General features: G+C 36.6%; 1 protein-coding gene across 1 annotated transcript; it reads left to right on the top strand.

The window, feature by feature from the left end:
- Window positions 1-8,349: 8,349 nt before the first annotated feature.
- On the top strand, window positions 8,350-14,555 carry LOC122828493 (procathepsin L-like). Its single transcript, XM_044112105.1, has 8 exons — window positions 8,350-8,453; window positions 9,670-9,804; window positions 9,890-10,012; window positions 10,723-10,875; window positions 12,099-12,323; window positions 12,927-13,092; window positions 13,170-13,287; window positions 14,110-14,555. The coding sequence occupies exons 2-8, from the start codon at window positions 9,682-9,684 to the stop codon at window positions 14,207-14,209; spliced, it is 1,008 nt and encodes a 335-aa protein (XP_043968040.1). The 5' UTR covers window positions 8,350-8,453; window positions 9,670-9,681; the 3' UTR covers window positions 14,210-14,555.
- The last annotated feature ends 3,219 nt before the right edge of the window (window positions 14,556-17,774 follow it).

The following is a 17,774-nucleotide window of genomic DNA, read 5'->3' as shown; positions in this document are numbered from 1 at the left end:
CCAAAGATTCTGGTGTTTTTTTTCCATGCTTTTGCTGTTACGACTTCAGCCTCTAGATGGCGGTAGAATCCACAGATCGGACCTTTAATGTTTACAGCAGGAACAGAGAGCAGATTGGAACTGCAATCGTTGATCATAAATAGTAAAGTCAGTTGGTAAGGAAATTCTGGGACCTGTTAAATGTTTTTCCTTTTCAACAAAAGGAATTTTAGTCATTTTTACCAATAAAAGGACAAAGTTTTGAGTTTCTAAACATTAAAAATCATCACAGCTGAGATTCAGGGTCGACATCCTACTGACTTTAAACAGAAAGTGCCACACAATAAAGAGAAAATAGCCTAATAAGATGGATTTTTTGTTCTGTTTTTGCTGTAAAGTAACTGTTGGCCGTCCTGACGCTGCAGCTTGCCGTCCGCGGCGTCGTCGGCTGTTTTCCCTTTTGCACAGTGGCGTCGACGCCACCAAGCTTTCACCAAGCTACGTTTGAGCTTCTGTCGGTTTCACTGCGGGTTTTTGGTCGGCCACGCGTCGCCTCACATCTTCTTTCACTTTGTCTTTTTACAGCATGAAGCTGCACTGCAAAAACACAAAATGTTGCCAAGTTTTTCTGTCTAGTTTCTAGTGCCAGTATCTTCGTACACTTGAAATAAGACAAAAATAAAACTTTTCAGTGAAATATAGGAGCTTGTTCAGAGTTAATAATTTATTCATTTTGATTATTGAAAAAGTACAAGTTCCACTGGCAGATTATTTCACTAATATCTGAGACATTTCCTCATGTTATAAGTTAAAATCTGTTTTTCCTCTGGATTATTTTACTTTATAGCAGGAAAAATATAAGTGAAGTTATCTGACAGAAGATCTAATACTTTTTCATCAAAATTAAGAAATTATTTACTTCTAACAATCACTGAAAAGTTAAATAATTGCTGCAAATAAATGATTGCATTTGTATTTAATTATTAGATCTTGTTCTTGCAGCATCTCTGAGAAATTTTTGAATTTGAAAAGTCAAAACGGTGAAATCTTCTAGAAAAAAACCTGAAGTTTCTGAAACTTTACAAGTTTTTTCTTGTTTTTTTTTTTTTTTTTGTTTTTTTCAAAATAATTCTGAGATTAAAATTTACTGAGTTTTTTTTCTTGCAATTTGTTTTTTGCTTTTGAAGCCCAGAAATGTCTGGAGAATTTCTCACATAAATCTGTGGAATTACTTGCTTAAAACAAGCTGAAAGTTAAAAGTAAAATGTTCCAATGTTCTGTCACATTTCAAGTCTATGAAAGTTTGCAGCAGAAACTGGACCAGAAATACTTTGAATTGTTTTGATTTTGCAGCGTGGAGAGGCTGAAGAAATGGGGTAAAGTTGGGGAAATGTTTTTTGTTTTTTTGTGAGTAGATGTTTGTAAAGTTTTTACAGAAGAAAATAGGAATTGTGACATTTTTCAGGTTGAGTATTTTATTCCCGAGAGGTTTTTGTTTCTGGAAACGTTCTGATGAGAAGAGCTGCAGTATTTCCTGTGTTTCACTTCCTCCAGTGTTCAGAGTCAAAATAAGCATCTTAAAGCCGCTTTTCTCTCAGCTCCAACTTGCCAATCGACTCTGCAAACGGCTCTGATTCCTCACCCAAACGCAGAGAGGCAACATGAATGTAGAGAAAGGATTCACTTAAAGAAAAGAAAGACTTTGCAGAAAAGGCGGCTCGGCGAAGCGGCCCAGACCGGTTCTGTGTTGTTGCCAGCGCTGCTGCCTCGTCGTCTCGTTGCCTTGTGCAGATCGGGAGGAGAAGTTTTGGGGGAAGGAAAGAGGAAAATGTTTGTTTCTGTTGTGAGAACTGAGACTCGACCGGAACGATGGACGGTTTCTGTTTGACGGGGAGATTTTGGTCCAATCGCCACATTGCACAAATCGTTTTGTCGCTATTTATGTTTTGTTCTTTTAGCATGTCTGAGAATGCCATGTTCTTATTACTTCTGACACTTTACAGTGTAATACATTTTATAATAAATTCTTTATTACCTTTTGGGTCGTCTCGGATGATTCTTATTGTCCTAGCGACGGTTACCGAGCCTTCAGACAGGCCCACAGCATCACAGATCACCACTGTGCTGTTAGGTTAATGATGCTTTTCCAACTTTTTGTCTATTTCTTTTTTCTAGCCAAACTCACCTCATTGGTTGCTATGGCGACTCGGTCAAACCCAAGATGGCCGCCCTTACCTGGATGATCACATCCAACTCTTGTTTTTCACACTTTTAGATAAATCTCAACTTCCAAAACACAAAATGTTACCAAGTAGTTTTGGTTTAATTTCTAGTGCAAATATCTTGGAACATTGAAATACGACAAAACTGACTGACAACTGACTTTTCAGCAAAATATAGACGCTTGCTTTGATGAAATAGTTTATTAATATTGATGAAAAGGTTCCAGTTCCACTGCTTATTTCAATAAAAAATAATCTGCCAGTGGAACTGGAACGTTTTATCAATGTTTAATGAAATGTTTAAATAGTTTAGGACAGTTTATTACATATGTCCTTAAATTAATAAAATGCTAACTTTATTGCAAGAAATGTTTAACTAATTAATGGTTTTGTTCCTGTAGCATCTCTGTAAAATTTGAGTATAGAAAGACGAAATTTGCTACAAAAAAATCAGAAATTGAGATAAAGAAAATTTCTTACAAAAAACTTTCCAGCTTTTGAAACTTTCCAAGTTTTTTTTCTCAAATATTTCTTAGACTAATCTAAAAAAAAATCTGAGTTTTTTCTGCAGTTTTTTTTTTTTTTTACTTTTGAAAGCCATAAATGTCCATGTTTTATTTTTCTGAGGTCTTAAAAGAATCTGAGTTTTTCCAAGTTAATTTTCAAGGTTTGAAACTCAGAACTTTCCCAGTGACGCTGCAGGAACAAGAATCATTAATGAGATAAAGAAAAGTCCAGTTTTTAGTGTTAAACTCCCAGCAGCAGGTTGTTGGTCCAGTGAAATATTCACTGCAGGTTTTGGTGACTGAATCTCCACAGCAGCTGCTCCTCCCAGGTTGTTGTTGTCATTATTTTTACTCCTCTGGGCTCTTTGTGCAGCTTCATCTGCAGACGACCCAACCCACTCAGTCACATGAGAGCCACCGGCCCGGTTCTGTCTGGACTCTCCCCACTGCTGCTTTCAGATCAGCGTCGCTCTGCAGCTGTTTGTGGCAGAGCAACAGGATTGATCTGATCTGAAAAGGTTTCTGCTGTTCTTTAGACTTGGTTCCACATGGCAGCGTTTTATGAACGTTATCTCAATATTTGAGGAGTAGTGAGAAGTTAATGCTTTTATTTTTAGGTCCACATGAAATCATGCTATCTGTTCATGTTCTCCTACAATATACTTTCTGTTAAGCATCCTGAAGCACAAATGTTCACTGTTTGATTGAAAGTCTATAGCTTCACAAATGTCCTTGTGACTGTTTGATGTAAAGCTGAATCACCAGCCGGTACTGAACGATCTCATTCTATAGACAAACGGGTCGGGTCTCATTCTCAGCCGTTCGCCTGAAGGGAAGCTTGTTGTGAGTAAAAACACCTTTAGAGGAACAACAAACACTCAGCTTTCTGTTCCTGGTTCTCTGCTAAACAATCGTTTTCTGTCCCAGCTGATTATTTTTCTCTTCCAAAGAAAACGTCAGCATAGCGTCTACAGGCAGGAATGAACCTGGGATGCATTTCAGCATCCAGACCCTCAAAGCTGCAGGATGTAACTTTTATAAAAATATATTTTTATTTACATATCTGTTGCTAAATATTGTGCAATTCTGGTTTTAAGAAAACATTTACAGTAATAAATTATCAAACTAAAAATGTATGTTTAGTTTAATGAGCTGTTCTGTGGTTGAGTTCACAGTTTTCAGATGAAACCAGCTGTAAATGTGCAGACAGGATGGAAACACGGCACAATAATCATCATTATGTCATTTTCTGCCTGATTCTGGTAGAAATAAACGTCTGACTCACATGAAGTCACATGTTTCCACTCTTTAATGACTTAAACTAAATGTTTTTATCTTAATGTCCCAGATTAGAGTTAAATTTATGTTTATTGTCGTTTCTTCAAACATTGAAATTAAAACTGATTTTTATTTAGCTTTTACTTTAATAGACTGGAATAGAAAACCTCTTTATTACTGCAAAATGGGGAAATTCTGGTGCAAAGTGACAAATTATCAAAGCAAGCAGATTTACACAGAAATAAAAAATTAAAATAGATCTGAAGAACAGCATTAAGAATCATAAAATACTGTGCAGTTATTAAAAATAGCAAACCAAACGAATGTAGAAAATTTTTAAAATGTGTTTCTGTTTTTAACCAGATTGTTTAAGTGACAATAAAACTGTGCAAATAACAAAAATGCACAAATATGATCAGGAATATCAACACTTTTAAAACTGTTGGAAGGAAGGATCTGTGATAACACTCCTCTGTGCACCCACGATGCAAACTTTATGTTTTCTCAGCCAAATAGAGACATTTTATAGAACAATCAACCATCTATGGACCTTCAGTTTCTATAACAACAATATATGTATAAAATATGGCCAAAACAAAATTTGACTTGGTAATTTAACACCTTGAAATTTGGTCTTTGTCTCTTTAAGAAGCTCCACCTTCAGGAAGTCATCACAACGCCAGCATTTCCAGGTGTTTGCTAATTTCTTTTCTATAATACTGTCCCTTTAGCAGTTTGGAAAAAGAACATAATGAAGATTTAATCTTTTAAACTTTTTAAACTAAAGTTCTCTGGTTTTCAGACTCGGGTGAAGATGCAGCTGGTAAGCTGAGAAAATGCTGAGTCATCAGTTCTTGAGCAACGGCGTCCAGTCATCTGCTGCAGTCAGCAGAGAAATGCAGGAAAAGCGTGTTTTTCAGCAGCGCATCCTGTCACAGGAGGTTCAGGAACATCACACATCCTGCAGCATGTGACTAAACTAACACGTCCCTAATAAACCCTCAGGCTCACACTAATCAGTTTCTGTGTGGTTTGTTTTTATTTTTAGACCAAATTTATGGAAACATAGAAATAAGAAGGTCGGTGGTTTCAGATCTGTGCTGGGACTCGAAGCCTCAGCAGACTGAGAGTAAAGGCTGAAAATGAAAGAGGAAATTTGTTAAACTCACACAGACATCTGGACCTGCTGATGATTTCATTTAACAAGTTTCTTACTGCTCTTAATGACGACCTTTTTTCAGATTCTGCGTCATTCTGGCTTCAGATCAGCTGCATCCCACAAAATACTAAATGTTCAGTTTGTTGGTATCAAACGGTCGGTTCAATCTGTCTGTTCTTCTTTTGGAGTTCCACAGGGTTCTATTCCAAGACCAACAATGTTCTCTATTTATGTTCTCCTACAATATACTTTCTGTTAAACACCTGAAGCACAAATTTTCACTGTTTGAAAGTCTATACCTTCAGAAATGCATCTTTTTTTAGAACATGTCTGAGTTTGAAACTTGAAAAATTCGCTAACAAAAAAAAACTCAGAAATTTTGAGATTCATTTCAGAAATTTCTAGGAAAAACCTGGAGATTTCTGAGCTTGAAAAGTCAAATTTCTTAGTTTTCAAAAACATCCAGGTTTTTCTAGAAGATTTCTGAGATTAATCTTAAATTTTCTGAGTATTTTTAAGTAATTTCTTGACATTTCAAGTTCAGTAATTTTAAATTTTTTTGCTAAAAAATGTCAGATTTTTTTGCTTTTTCTTTTTTGGCACTTCATGATGAAATCTTTGGACTTCATCAAGAAGTTTTTTTTCAGATTCTGCAGATTCAGAAATTTTCTGGGGAAAAAAATTTCTGAATCTGAACAGTTGAAAATTTGATAAGAAAATCTGAGAAACGTTGAGATTTTTCATCTAAAAAGACGTAAAAAGACGTATTTATTAGAAAGTTGATCTGTTTGTGACAGTCAGAGTAAAACCTGGATGTCGTTTAACTTCCCCAGATGTAATTAGAATAAAACAGAAGTGATCTTGTTTGGACCATTGGATAGAAAAATCGGTGCTTTTTAAAAACTTTGTTAATGTTTTAGTATTTTATTTTTTCAGTATTTTAAAGTTTGTTAATAACTTTAATGTTTCTGTCTTGGCTGCAGCTTCTTCATGAACTGGGATTAAATAAATTTCTTTTCCAGCCTGGTCAGGGCTGACCAGCTGAGTTTTGACCTGTTACGGTTTTATTGACAGTTCGGGTCGCAGCGATAAACCGACTGTTTGCTCCTGGTTGCCTGGCAACGCAGGCGTGATGCAACGAGGTCATCAAGCCGTTTGAGTCATTTAACTGGAGAACCAGACCAAACTTCTGAAACTATTCCTGTTTGAAAAGTTTATAAAATCTTTTGCTCTTAAATTATTATTAGTCAAAATGTACAAATTTTTTCCTGAAAATCTTTTAGATTAATTTAAAAAATCTGAGGGTTTTTTTCTGAAAATTTTTGGCTTTTTAAAATTAGAAAGGTCCAACTTTTTTCCAGTCTTTGAGATTAACTTCAGAATTTATGAATATTTTCTTGCAAATTTCCACATTTTCAAACTCAGAAATTTCCAATTTTTTTCTAGAAAATTTCTGAAATTAATCTCAGAATTTCTGAATATTTTTAACTTTCCAAACTCAGAAATTTTACATGTTTTTCTATAAAATTTCTCAGATTAATATCAAAATGTCTACTTTGTTGGCAGAAATTTACTCTCTTTCCATCTGTAATGTTTCTAATTCTCTGTGATAAAAACTTGATCCTGATCAAACTGATCATTTGGTTCAGTCAGACTTCAGAAGTCCAGATGTGCTGAGCGTGGGTAAGCGTTCTTGCTCAACACGTGTCTGCGTGTCAGGAGAAACAAACCAAACATGAGAAACATGTTCAGTCCTGAGCATCTGTTTCTCAACCAGATCAGTCACATGAGCATCAGCATTGATTAACTCTGGATCTGATTTGTCATCAGTTCTCTGGCTGAGGAATGTTTTACACGACCTAAAAAGTTGTTTTCTATTTGTTGAAGTCAAACACACGAGGGAGAAAATGAACAATAGTGACGATTTGATTGATTTATCAATGCATGTGCTGGACTGTATGACTGCTTGCTCATGGAATTTACTCTTCATTATCTCCTCTGGAATAGTAAACTATATGATAACGTATCTTAAACTTTGAAGCCTGACGCTCTAAACAAGACCTGAACAGGCAGACATGTGTAAATTGTTCTAAATTGACTCAAAAAAGTTGATTTTTGAGCATCTTTTGCAACATTTTGAGTCTTAACTTTTCACTGAAATTTAATTTTCAACTTTTTCTGATGGCAACCTTCCCAAAAGTTTAGAATAAATGGAGTTAATAAATCTGTTTCTGAGATCTCGATGCAAAATACTAATCTGGAGACTCTTAATATGGTATCATACGTATTCATACCCCTTTATTTAACTCACATCCCCACAGTATAATGCAACCACCACCATGTTTCAGAGTTCAGAATAATGTGCAGGTTAAGACTTTCCTCTAAATGTTACATTTTTTTTGTCTCATCTGACCAAAAATGTTGTTTTCTACCTCAGCTGTGAATTTCTACAGCTCCTCCAGAGTTACTTCGTGCCTCACAGGGAGGTTTGTTTTTATTGTTTTGTATTGTTTTTATATTCTAAGAAATTACACACAGATGGACTTTATTTTACTTTTTAAGCAACTTTTAAAGGCACTGTGTTGCACTTGATTTAATTTAGCCATTAATAACAGCTGCATATAAATGTCTACCTCAGTTTTCTGTCAATGGTGTCCCTAAAAGCCTATTTCGAAATGGGTATGTTATTTAAGAGCACTGTTTGTATTTAACAGCAGAAAAAAGAGTTAAAACAAGTTGTAAATATTTTTTATCATCACTTTTATTGTTGTTTTACCTTAAAAACCAAGCTTGGACATTTTACTAGTGATAAAAATGAAACAAAGTAGAAAAGCTTTTGACGCTGGTTTTATGTTTCATCTTTATCTCAATTTTTCTCTATTGGCGTCTTTTTAAAATGACTTCTTATTCAGTTTTCTCGCCGTACGCAGTTTAGATCTAATAGTTTAAACAATCAAATTATTGTGATGTTTTGAATGAGGATCAATCTAATTAATGATTAGCTGGTTAGAATGGGCTCTTTATAAAGTTTTTGATTAAATAATCACATAAAAACAGCAACATGTTTGGCTTCCTTTCAGCAGTGTTCCAACGAGAGGGAATCACGTGCTTCCACGGTGGCATCAGACAAGGAGGCGGGGCTTCCATTGGGACGACAATAAGCTAACCAATCAGCGTTGAGGACAAACAAGTTTTGGGCCAATCGGAGAGCTCGGTGGGACGTGATCGCTCTCCCGTTTGGCCTTTATAAAGTGTTCCTCAGCTAACAGAGCTATTGTTTTCTGGTACTTCATCAGAAAAGATTATATAGTAAGTATAAACATTTGATGTGTCTTGAATGTTGAATATTTGTAATTTAACATTTCGGTTAAAATCTGGGTTTTATAGTTATAGGGCATATATGTGATGGTTTTATGAGCACCAGTTTGCATTTTTAAATTGTCTATTTTAAAATGTTTGTCGGGACGTTTGTTCTTTAGATGGAGGAAAAATCTTTAAATGTCGTTGTATTGTTACAGTATTTTGTATTGTTCGGCTGGTTTTGTCGCCGTCCCGGCTGCTTTTCTTCCACATCCTCCATTGTTTGCTTCTCGTCTTAGTTTGTTTTATTCATCAGAACATTATCAATGGGATCAGGTTGAACTGAGCCGCTATGCGCCGGTTCCAGTTTTGGTTTTCTGTTTCGTTTTCCTGGTTTGGAGCTGCTTGGTGTTTCCTAGCGCTCTTCCCGGGCAGCACATCCCGTGACTGTGCAAAAAAACAGCAAGATCGGCTTGTTGTTGGGATAAAGCCGGAATCCTGATCCGTAAAAACCTGGAAAACCGACAAATAAGAGTCACTACCGGTGTTTTTCTTACTACTATTATTTCATACACGTTGAGTTTGTGAAGAAGGCATTTTGAGATTATAATATTTAGCATTTTTGGCCTTGCTAGCTTGGCGTATTTTCCTGTAGTTGGGAATAGCGCTGAAGTTCGCTTCCGATTCGATGTTGTTAAAGGTTTTCTTCCCTCTCGCTTTAGCCCCAGTTTAATCACCATATACAAACTTTCTCTTCCTTTTTTTTGTTTGTTTGTTTTTGTTTAGATCTTAATTAAAGCTAACAGAGTTGGCCAAACTGTTCTGGTGATTGCCTAATGCAGGGTGACAAACTCCGGTCCAACACACCTGATTCCTATGACTAAATTCCTGTATTCCAGTTCTACAGAATGATGTTAAAGGTCTTTTGTAGTTTCACAGAGCATTTCATCTAAAAGTCGAGATATCTGGGCTGAAAGCTGCTCTGATTATAAACTTTTTTACCAAACGTGAAAATAATCCTTTTAGGCTAAATCGCAAACCAGCTTCAGTGTGACTGCATGCCAGTACTTTGCAGAGGGAAGTTTCCTGTGAATTTCTGAGCTGTTCGTGACAAACCAGATTTAACTGTCTGCATGTGTAGCTGTTTTTTATTTGTGGCCTGCCCGGGGTCTCCACCTCCCCTCTGCAGCTCTGAAACCTGACCCAGCTGTGTTGTTTACTGCAGGAAGCTGGAGCCATGCTGCCTCTGGTCGTGTTGACGTTGAGCCTCAGCGCCGTCCTGTCGGCCCCCACCGTGGACAGCCAGCTGGACGAGCACTGGAACCTGTGGAAGAGCTGGCACAATAAAAAATACCATGAGGTAAGGTGTCTTCAGGGAGTTTCTTGTGGTTTATCCCCAGAATGAATCCTAAAAATGTGGCTTTTTGTGTTTTTGCTTTCCAAAGAGAGAGGAGGGCTGGAGGCGGATGGTGTGGGAGAAAAACCTGAAGAAGATCGAGATGCACAACCTGGAGCACTCCATGGGGAAACACTCCTACCGCCTGGGCATGAACCACTTCGGAGACATGGTGAGGCACAGATATGGGGTTTTACGACATGCTGAACTTGTGCTCTGCCTAAAAAGTGTCTTTGATTATTTTTGCTAAAGCACAGACTTAAAAAATTAGCCATGATGACCTGCCATATCAAACTTTACTGCATTTAAACTGTTGTGATTAAATTATGATATTTTGAGACCATTTTCAACTGAAATAATTAATAATAATTTTAGCATTGGAACAAAGTGTGTCAAAAAAAGCAATCAAACAATTAATTGTATGATAAAATGAGCTCCATATTCTTTTTATTTATTTTTTTTTTTTTAAGGGCAATTTTGTTTAGAGACATCACAATCTGTTTTATTTATGGTTTTGGATGTGTTTTGTTTTTTTTAATTTTTTTTATTTCCACCTTATTATGATTGTGGAAATAAAATGTAACTTTTTACATTTTATTATATCTTGGAACAATTTATTGTCTGGCAAAAATGCATTTTAAATATCTAAAATAATCAAAGCGATTATTTTAGATCTCAAAAACTATAAATTCTTCAGGTTGGACAAGGAAAACAGGCAAAAGAGCAGCATTTTTAAAAAATGTTTAGCACTTGTCGAAATAGTTTGTTTTAATTTATTATGTAATTATTTTAGTTATTGTTTACTTGTATAATCTTTGCCTTTTTGTGATCGGAGGCTTCGGGTTCACGCTGCGTGTTGCACTCTGACCTTTCCCCTCTCAGACTCACGAGGAGTTCAGGCAGATCATGAACGGCTACAAACACAAAGCGGACAGGAAGGTGTCGGGGTCGCTGTTCCTGGAGCCCAGCTTCATGGCGGCGCCGCGTTCGCTGGACTGGAGGGAGAGCGGCTACGTCACCCCCGTAAAGGACCAGGTACCGACTAACACTTCTGAGAAAATCTGCTTATTTCATCCTACAAACAAGTTTGGATTTTTAAAAACAGAATAAAAGAAAATATTTTACTACTCACCAGAGTCATTTAAAGTTGTTTGAAACTCTCTAAAATGTTTTTTTATTTATTTTCTCCTCCCCTCCAGGGGGTCTTTTTGTGGGCTCTAGTGTCCCTTATAAGACTGTAGGCTGATGGGAGAGGGGGGAAGATGTGCGGCAAATGTCGCCAGGTCCGGGAATCAAACCCGCGACAGCCGCATCGAGGATTCAAGGCCTCCAAATGTGGGTCGTGTTGTCCACTACGCCACCACAGCATGCCCTAAAATGTGTTGTTTAAATAAAAATGTTTGCAGGGTACTGTAGGAAACTTTTAGTTGGTAGAAACAATAAACCAGTTGCAGTTGGCTGCTTTTTTAAAATTTTTTCTTCTGTAAACGTTGCAGCCTCCATTTTTGTTTCATGCCTGTAAAGGGTCTCCGTCCTCTGAAGTTTCGCCTTCAGGCGGAGATAAGGCGGCCTTTTGGGTGGCGTTTGGTTTATCTTTATGCTGCACAGCTGGTTCTCCCAACCCCCACTGTTTACATCAGTGCTCCCCAACATTTTTATCACCGCAGACCCGTCAAGGCTTGGCAATGTTACTGCGGCCCGGGTGGGGAGGGGGTCGCATGACGCAATTGAAACATTTTTGCCCCCAAAGACAATCTTAGAACGTTCTAAGGTTGTTTTTGATAATCGTATGATTATCCTGTCTGTGAGGAACGTCGAACCGCTCTCATCTAGAATCGGCCATATTCAACGTTGTCTTGGCCCGATTATCGCAGCCTGTTGCACGTGACGGAACCTCCTGACCCCTCAAAGGACAAGGATGTACAGAACATGGATGGACGGTTTATTCCAGATGTGTAGTAAATCCTCTGACCTGTGAAGATGCTGCTGCTGTAATCAATGTGACTAAAGAAAAACACAGGGATGAGTTTCTCTAGATGTTGCTGAGACAACATTATTCCTCTAATCCTGGAAATGTTGTTCAGCTGATGGAAGCCTGATTTTCTAACCATCTTTATGTGGCTCTGAAAGTTCAGGTCAGAGTTCATCCTGATCTCTAGTTTCAGCTGTAATAACTGAAGCCGTGTTGCCTCTGGATCGTTTCTCTTTCGATGATTTCTGTCCTGACGTCTTCGTCCTGCTCCTCTTCCTCTCCTCAGGGTCAGTGTGGCTCCTGCTGGGCCTTCAGCGCCACCGGCGCCCTGGAGGGCCAGGAGTTCAGGAAGACGGGTAAGCTGGTGTCGCTGAGCGAGCAGAACCTGGTGGACTGCTCCGGACCGGAGGGCAACGAGGGCTGCAACGGCGGCCTGATGGACCAGGCCTTCCAGTACGTCAAGGACAACGGAGGCCTGGACTCGGAGGACTCGTACCCCTACGTGGGAACGGTATGCCTCTGCTCCCCCTAAAACCACTAGAACTGGCTGCATTTAGTCAAGTTTGGATGGTTTATGGAGAAATCTGTTTTTTGTTGTTGTTGTCTTTTTTTTTTTTTTTTTTTTTTCCGCCAGTGGTTTCCTCAGGTAGCCATCTTGTTTTACAGCTTCTATTTATTTGGACTCAATAATCTCTATTCTATTAATATTTTGTTTATGGTTTTAACTGAGCATTGTTTTTGGTCCATTTGTTTTGGATATTTAAAATGTCTCCCAGTTCCAGAGTTAAGTGTTGCAAACTTGCAGCAATAAATGAAAACTTCTCAAAAGACCAATATTATCATTTATTGCAATAATTCCTGGGATAATTTATCGAACAGCAAAATTGATGATGATTCAGGTAAAGTCTACAACCAAATATATTTTTAATTATTAGAATTTGAGCATCTTGTGAAGTTGGACTTTAACTCTCAGAATAGCCCATTTTGCTGGACGATGTATTGTCCCAGAAGTTATCGCGATAAACGATATTATTGTTTTGAGACTAGTTGCCTTGCAACAGCTCTGTTTTTTGTCCCTTCCTGCGCCACGTCCTCATGCTGCTCTGCGTTTCAGGACCAGAAGTGCCACTACGACCCCAAGTTCAGCGCCGCCAACGACACCGGCTTCGTAGACATCCTCAGCGGCAGTGAGCACGCTCTGATGAAGGCCGTGGCAGCCGTCGGACCCGTCTCCGTGGCGATAGACGCCAGTCAGACGTCCTTCCAGTTCTACCAGTCAGGTCAGCATGAGAAGCTACGCTAACGGGTCTGGATCTCACCGCAGACTGTTGATATTTTGTTTTTTATTTTGTTTTAGGGATCTACTATGACAAGGATTGCAGCAGCGAGAATCTGGACCACGGCGTCCTGGTGGTGGGATACGGCTTCCAGGGAGAAGACGTGGATGGGAAGAAGTACTGGATCGTCAAGAACAGGTTCGATTAGTCGATTATTGAAGCAATCAGATAATTTAGTGATCAGCTTAATCGCTAATGGAGTAAACTGACTCAAAGAATGGCCATCAGATATTTTCTACCTGGAACTCAAAGGGCAGTTTTAGCTTCAACTGGGTCGTATTTTGTAAAAATAATGTTGGAAAATAAAAAAAATCTTATTTATTTACATCAGGCCACTTCAGATTGAATAAATTTGTGCTAAAAAACTTTCTGTGCACCATAAGTAAAATGTTTGGAAGGAAAAAAACCCACATTTTTATATTGACCTCAGTAGTTTTGTAGAAAAAAAACTTGGAAGTTTCTGAGCTTCAAAAATTTGCAAATCTTGAGTTTAATCTCAGAAACCTTTTAGAAACAACTTGGAATTTTGGAGTTTCAAAAGTAAAAAAACAGTTTTTGTTTTTTTTTTTTTTTTCTTGGGAAATATTAAACATTTCTGTAGCAGAAATGTTCCAGTTTTTCTTGTAGAAAATTTGAGATCAATCTAAAAATTTGATTGTTTTGGCAGAAATGTACTTTTTTTTTTTTTCTATCTGAATGGCTTTAATATGCTGTCGTTCATTTTGCTTTTTAATTATTCAACAAATAATCAACTGATCAGCTCTGTTGGGCAGAAATGGCTGAGCTTTTAGAAGAAATTTAAATGTCTTTTTTTTTATATATATATATTTTTTTATGAAAAATCTGTAGCCTGTGCCAATTAATCAATAACTAAAATAATCGTTGATAGCTTTCCATTTGCTAAACGTTCAACCCGACTGGATAAACTTGACCCGTTTACTGATTTCTGTTTTCTTTCAGCTGGAGCCCAAATTGGGGAGACAAAGGTTACGTCTACATGGCCAAAGACAAGAAGAACCACTGCGGCATCGCCACGGCAGCCAGCTACCCGCTGGTGTGACGGCCGCACGCTGCAGCATCAGGGTCTTAATGTTTTCATTGCAACAGTTTGGCTGAAGACGAGCGACGAAGCTTCGGTCGGACGGAAACATCAGCAGGAGATTCTGCTGCGTTTCAGGAGGAGGAAACTCTTCTATTAGGGAAAAGGAGCCGTTTTATGGCCTGGTTCTACGCCACTTTATTTTATTTCCTCTTAAATTGTAATTTTATTCTCTGTAAATATGTGTATGCTACTCTGGAAGTGATTCGTTATTACTTGTCTTGGTCATTGTAAATGGATTTTCTCTTTCTTTTCTTTTTTTTTTGCTACTTTTACTGTGATCAATTAAAGATTTGAAACACTAAAATTGTTTTTGTTTTTTAATAAAATGTCCTCAGCAGACATTTTGTTCACCCAAATCTTCTAATTTCATTAAATACTGTTTCAAATAGCAACTTTTTAACTTTTTTTTGTAGGAATAGACTAAACTTATTCTATTCTAAAATGTAATTTTGAAAATTTTAGTCTTTTCAAAATGTTTTCTGGTTCACAAGAATTTATTTATTTTTTTCCTTGTTGCTAAAAGTTTGGACACCCCTACCTTACAGCTAGTAGAAACCCAAATTCTTTTGTACAGAAAATGTGAAGTCGTGCAGTACATGAGCTCATGGTTGTGGTTCGTTTTGCTTTCCTGAGCCAGCAGATGTCATGGCTTCCCAAATAATCACTGACTGTACAAACTTCACTTTAGACTTCAAGCGGCGTGGGCTCTGGGCCTCTTCAGACTCTGGGGTCTTGATTACCAAATTAAATTTCTGTTGACCTTTTCTCCCACACTTTTTCCTTCCACCTAACTTTCCTATATGTTTGGATACGCCCAGCTTCTTTAGAGGTGACATTTCTGTGGTTTACAGTCCTTATGATGGGTGTTGATGACTGCTGTAGCCAAACATTTTCACTTAGGGCTCAATGTTTTTCATATAAAAATTTTAAACATTATTTGGTCAAACCTTAGCAGAAAAGGTGATGTTTAAATCTTGGATCTTAACCATAAGATTACAGTGCATACTTTTTGGATTATTGGTTTGTTTCAATTTAGGTAAACTTTTTTAAATTATTTTTTAACGAATGCATATTTTGCAAAGGACATACATTAAAATAAAACAAATCAGCCCCATACCTGGTGAGTTGGGTTAATATTTTTAGCTTTTTATAAACAATGTAGCAGATCCTGATATCAGCGTAGACTAGAAAATAGTCACTCACAAATATGTAAAAATAGTTAAAATACTTCAATCTTAAATGTTGAAAACTGAATATTTTAATAGTTCAAACACCAAATATACCTTAAAATGGAAACCATGCTAGCGCTACCGTGGAAGGCAGCTAGGTCTTCCTTATTTCCGCTTTCCGGAGTTCAGCCAATCAGCGCAGAGGAAAGTAAGTGCTGCTCCGGGATTGGTTGCTTTGTAAACGCCTGCCAGTAACGTGCTAACTAGCGTATTTTATTTTGTAGTAATAATCTTTGTAAGGCATTTGACACTATTGATCATTATTTTAAAGAAATGTCAGTCATATTTTTAAAACCACTAATCAAATTTCTTGTTAGCTTATTAAAATTTGAAGTAGTTTGTTAAAATCTTATCATTTGTTTGTTAATACATTGTTTTATTTGGAATCCACCATTTTATTTTTGATCAGATCGTTGACATTAGCCATAGCAGAATTAGATATGCTCACTTACACGCAGGAAAAGTGACAAATAATACAGAAAATGTGTCACATCTTGTTATAAATGTATATATTCCTGTTGCAGCTTAGTCCGTTTCAAAGTTTATTCCAGCCAAATAAAACAAGTACAATTTTCTAATATTCTTCTTTTTTCTTTGAATTAAAATGTTGGACAATTTAATTAATTTAATTTTATTCCCAAAATTTTGTTTTTAATTATTAATTTATCTACTCATTTAAGTATTATTATTTCTATTATTGTTCTTTACATTTATTTATATATCCCAGATGCTGATCTTCATACTGCAGCCATGTGTTTCTTGTTTCAGCAGCTCTTCAGAGGCAGGAGTCACATCACCTGGAGACACCTTGACCACCTGGACAAATGGACCAATCAGAAAGCTCGACGCGTTCACACTGAAGCGAATCTGGTCTATAAAACTTTATGCTCCTCGGTGCATAAAGGAATCGGTCCTCTGCTTCTCCTCCATCAACAGAAAAAAATCAGTAAGTTTCAAAGGTTTTACCTCAACTTTCATCTTTAACCTGTATGATCAATTTTATTTTTCTTTTTTTATTGTGTTGTTGAACATTTTCACTGTAGAGATGTTTCAGGTCTAAGGATGGAGACATTTTTCATTCCTGCAGGATCAACTGCCTTTTTTCTCCATAACTCCATAACTTGTTCCATAAAGTTTTATCTATGCTTTCTACCATTAATTATATTTTATAACACAAAAACAACGTTCAACAAGACGTTTTACTTGTGTTTTTGTTCATTTCTTTTTGAATAAAATGCCTTTATTAAGAGGAAGTTGCCGTTTCTATTTGGTGGATTTATAACGTTACAACTTTTTGGTTTTTCTTCCCATCAAATTTATACAAAAATAATCTTTTATCAATGTTCCCATTTTTGGCTTTGTCTTTATTTAATGAGTAATTTTGTGTTGAATGTAAATAATTTTAAAACCTGATAAAGGCCAGGTTTAAATGTTTGATTTGATTGCAGGTATAACAAGTTAAAACCAGTAAAACTGGTTTAGTTTTCCTAAAGAAGCAAAATTATTTTACATTTTAAATGTAAATTGTTATATGCATTACTTTTTGAGCTGTTAACATGAAATTGTGGTTTGCTGTGATCTAGAACTGAAAGAAGAATATAGTTTCATGTCAGAGCTTGAAGAAATAATGATCTTCTATATCATTATAGATATTATACTATATTATATTAAATAACTTAGTTTGAGGCTTTTTTTCTCTCTGGGAACAAATCCACAAACTGGAACCTGTCCAACTTTCCACTAACTAAAAACATCAAAGTGTTCAGGTTAGAAAATATGATTACATTTCTGAACATTTTAATACTTAAAATGCATCAACATATTATTCCTTTAGTGAGCGCTGATCATTTGGATTCCAGATAAATAAATACATCAACAACGTGTGGAAAGTTCATCCTTTTCTGATTTACCTAACATCAATACAGTGATCAACTGATCTGTTGATTATTTTTTGTATTACTTGTAAAGTAATTTATTGGATTTTTATAAGTTTGGGTAAAAATAAAAAACAAAGAGAAGTTAATATTTGTACATTTTCTCTGTTTTAAATAGATATTTTTGCCAACTTCATGCCAGACAGGTTCTTTATTCCACAGGTCTGTCAGGTGGAGTTTGTGTTTATTAACAGTTAATTCACTGTTTAACAAGCCAGGCAGGTTTGGATCATTTATTTCACCTTCATGAGTGAAATCATAATTTTACAGCTCAATAATTTACTTATGTCACCAGAATTCCTACATCCTATATTTATTCATCTCTTTTGATGTGTTTTTATTTGTTTCTTCCAGCTGAAA

The sequence above is a fragment of the Gambusia affinis genome, linkage group LG03, assembly GCF_019740435.1.
Source record: "Gambusia affinis linkage group LG03, SWU_Gaff_1.0, whole genome shotgun sequence".
NCBI classification, from domain to species: domain Eukaryota; kingdom Metazoa; phylum Chordata; class Actinopteri; order Cyprinodontiformes; family Poeciliidae; genus Gambusia; species Gambusia affinis.
This window is presented reverse-complemented; position numbering and strand designations above follow the sequence as displayed.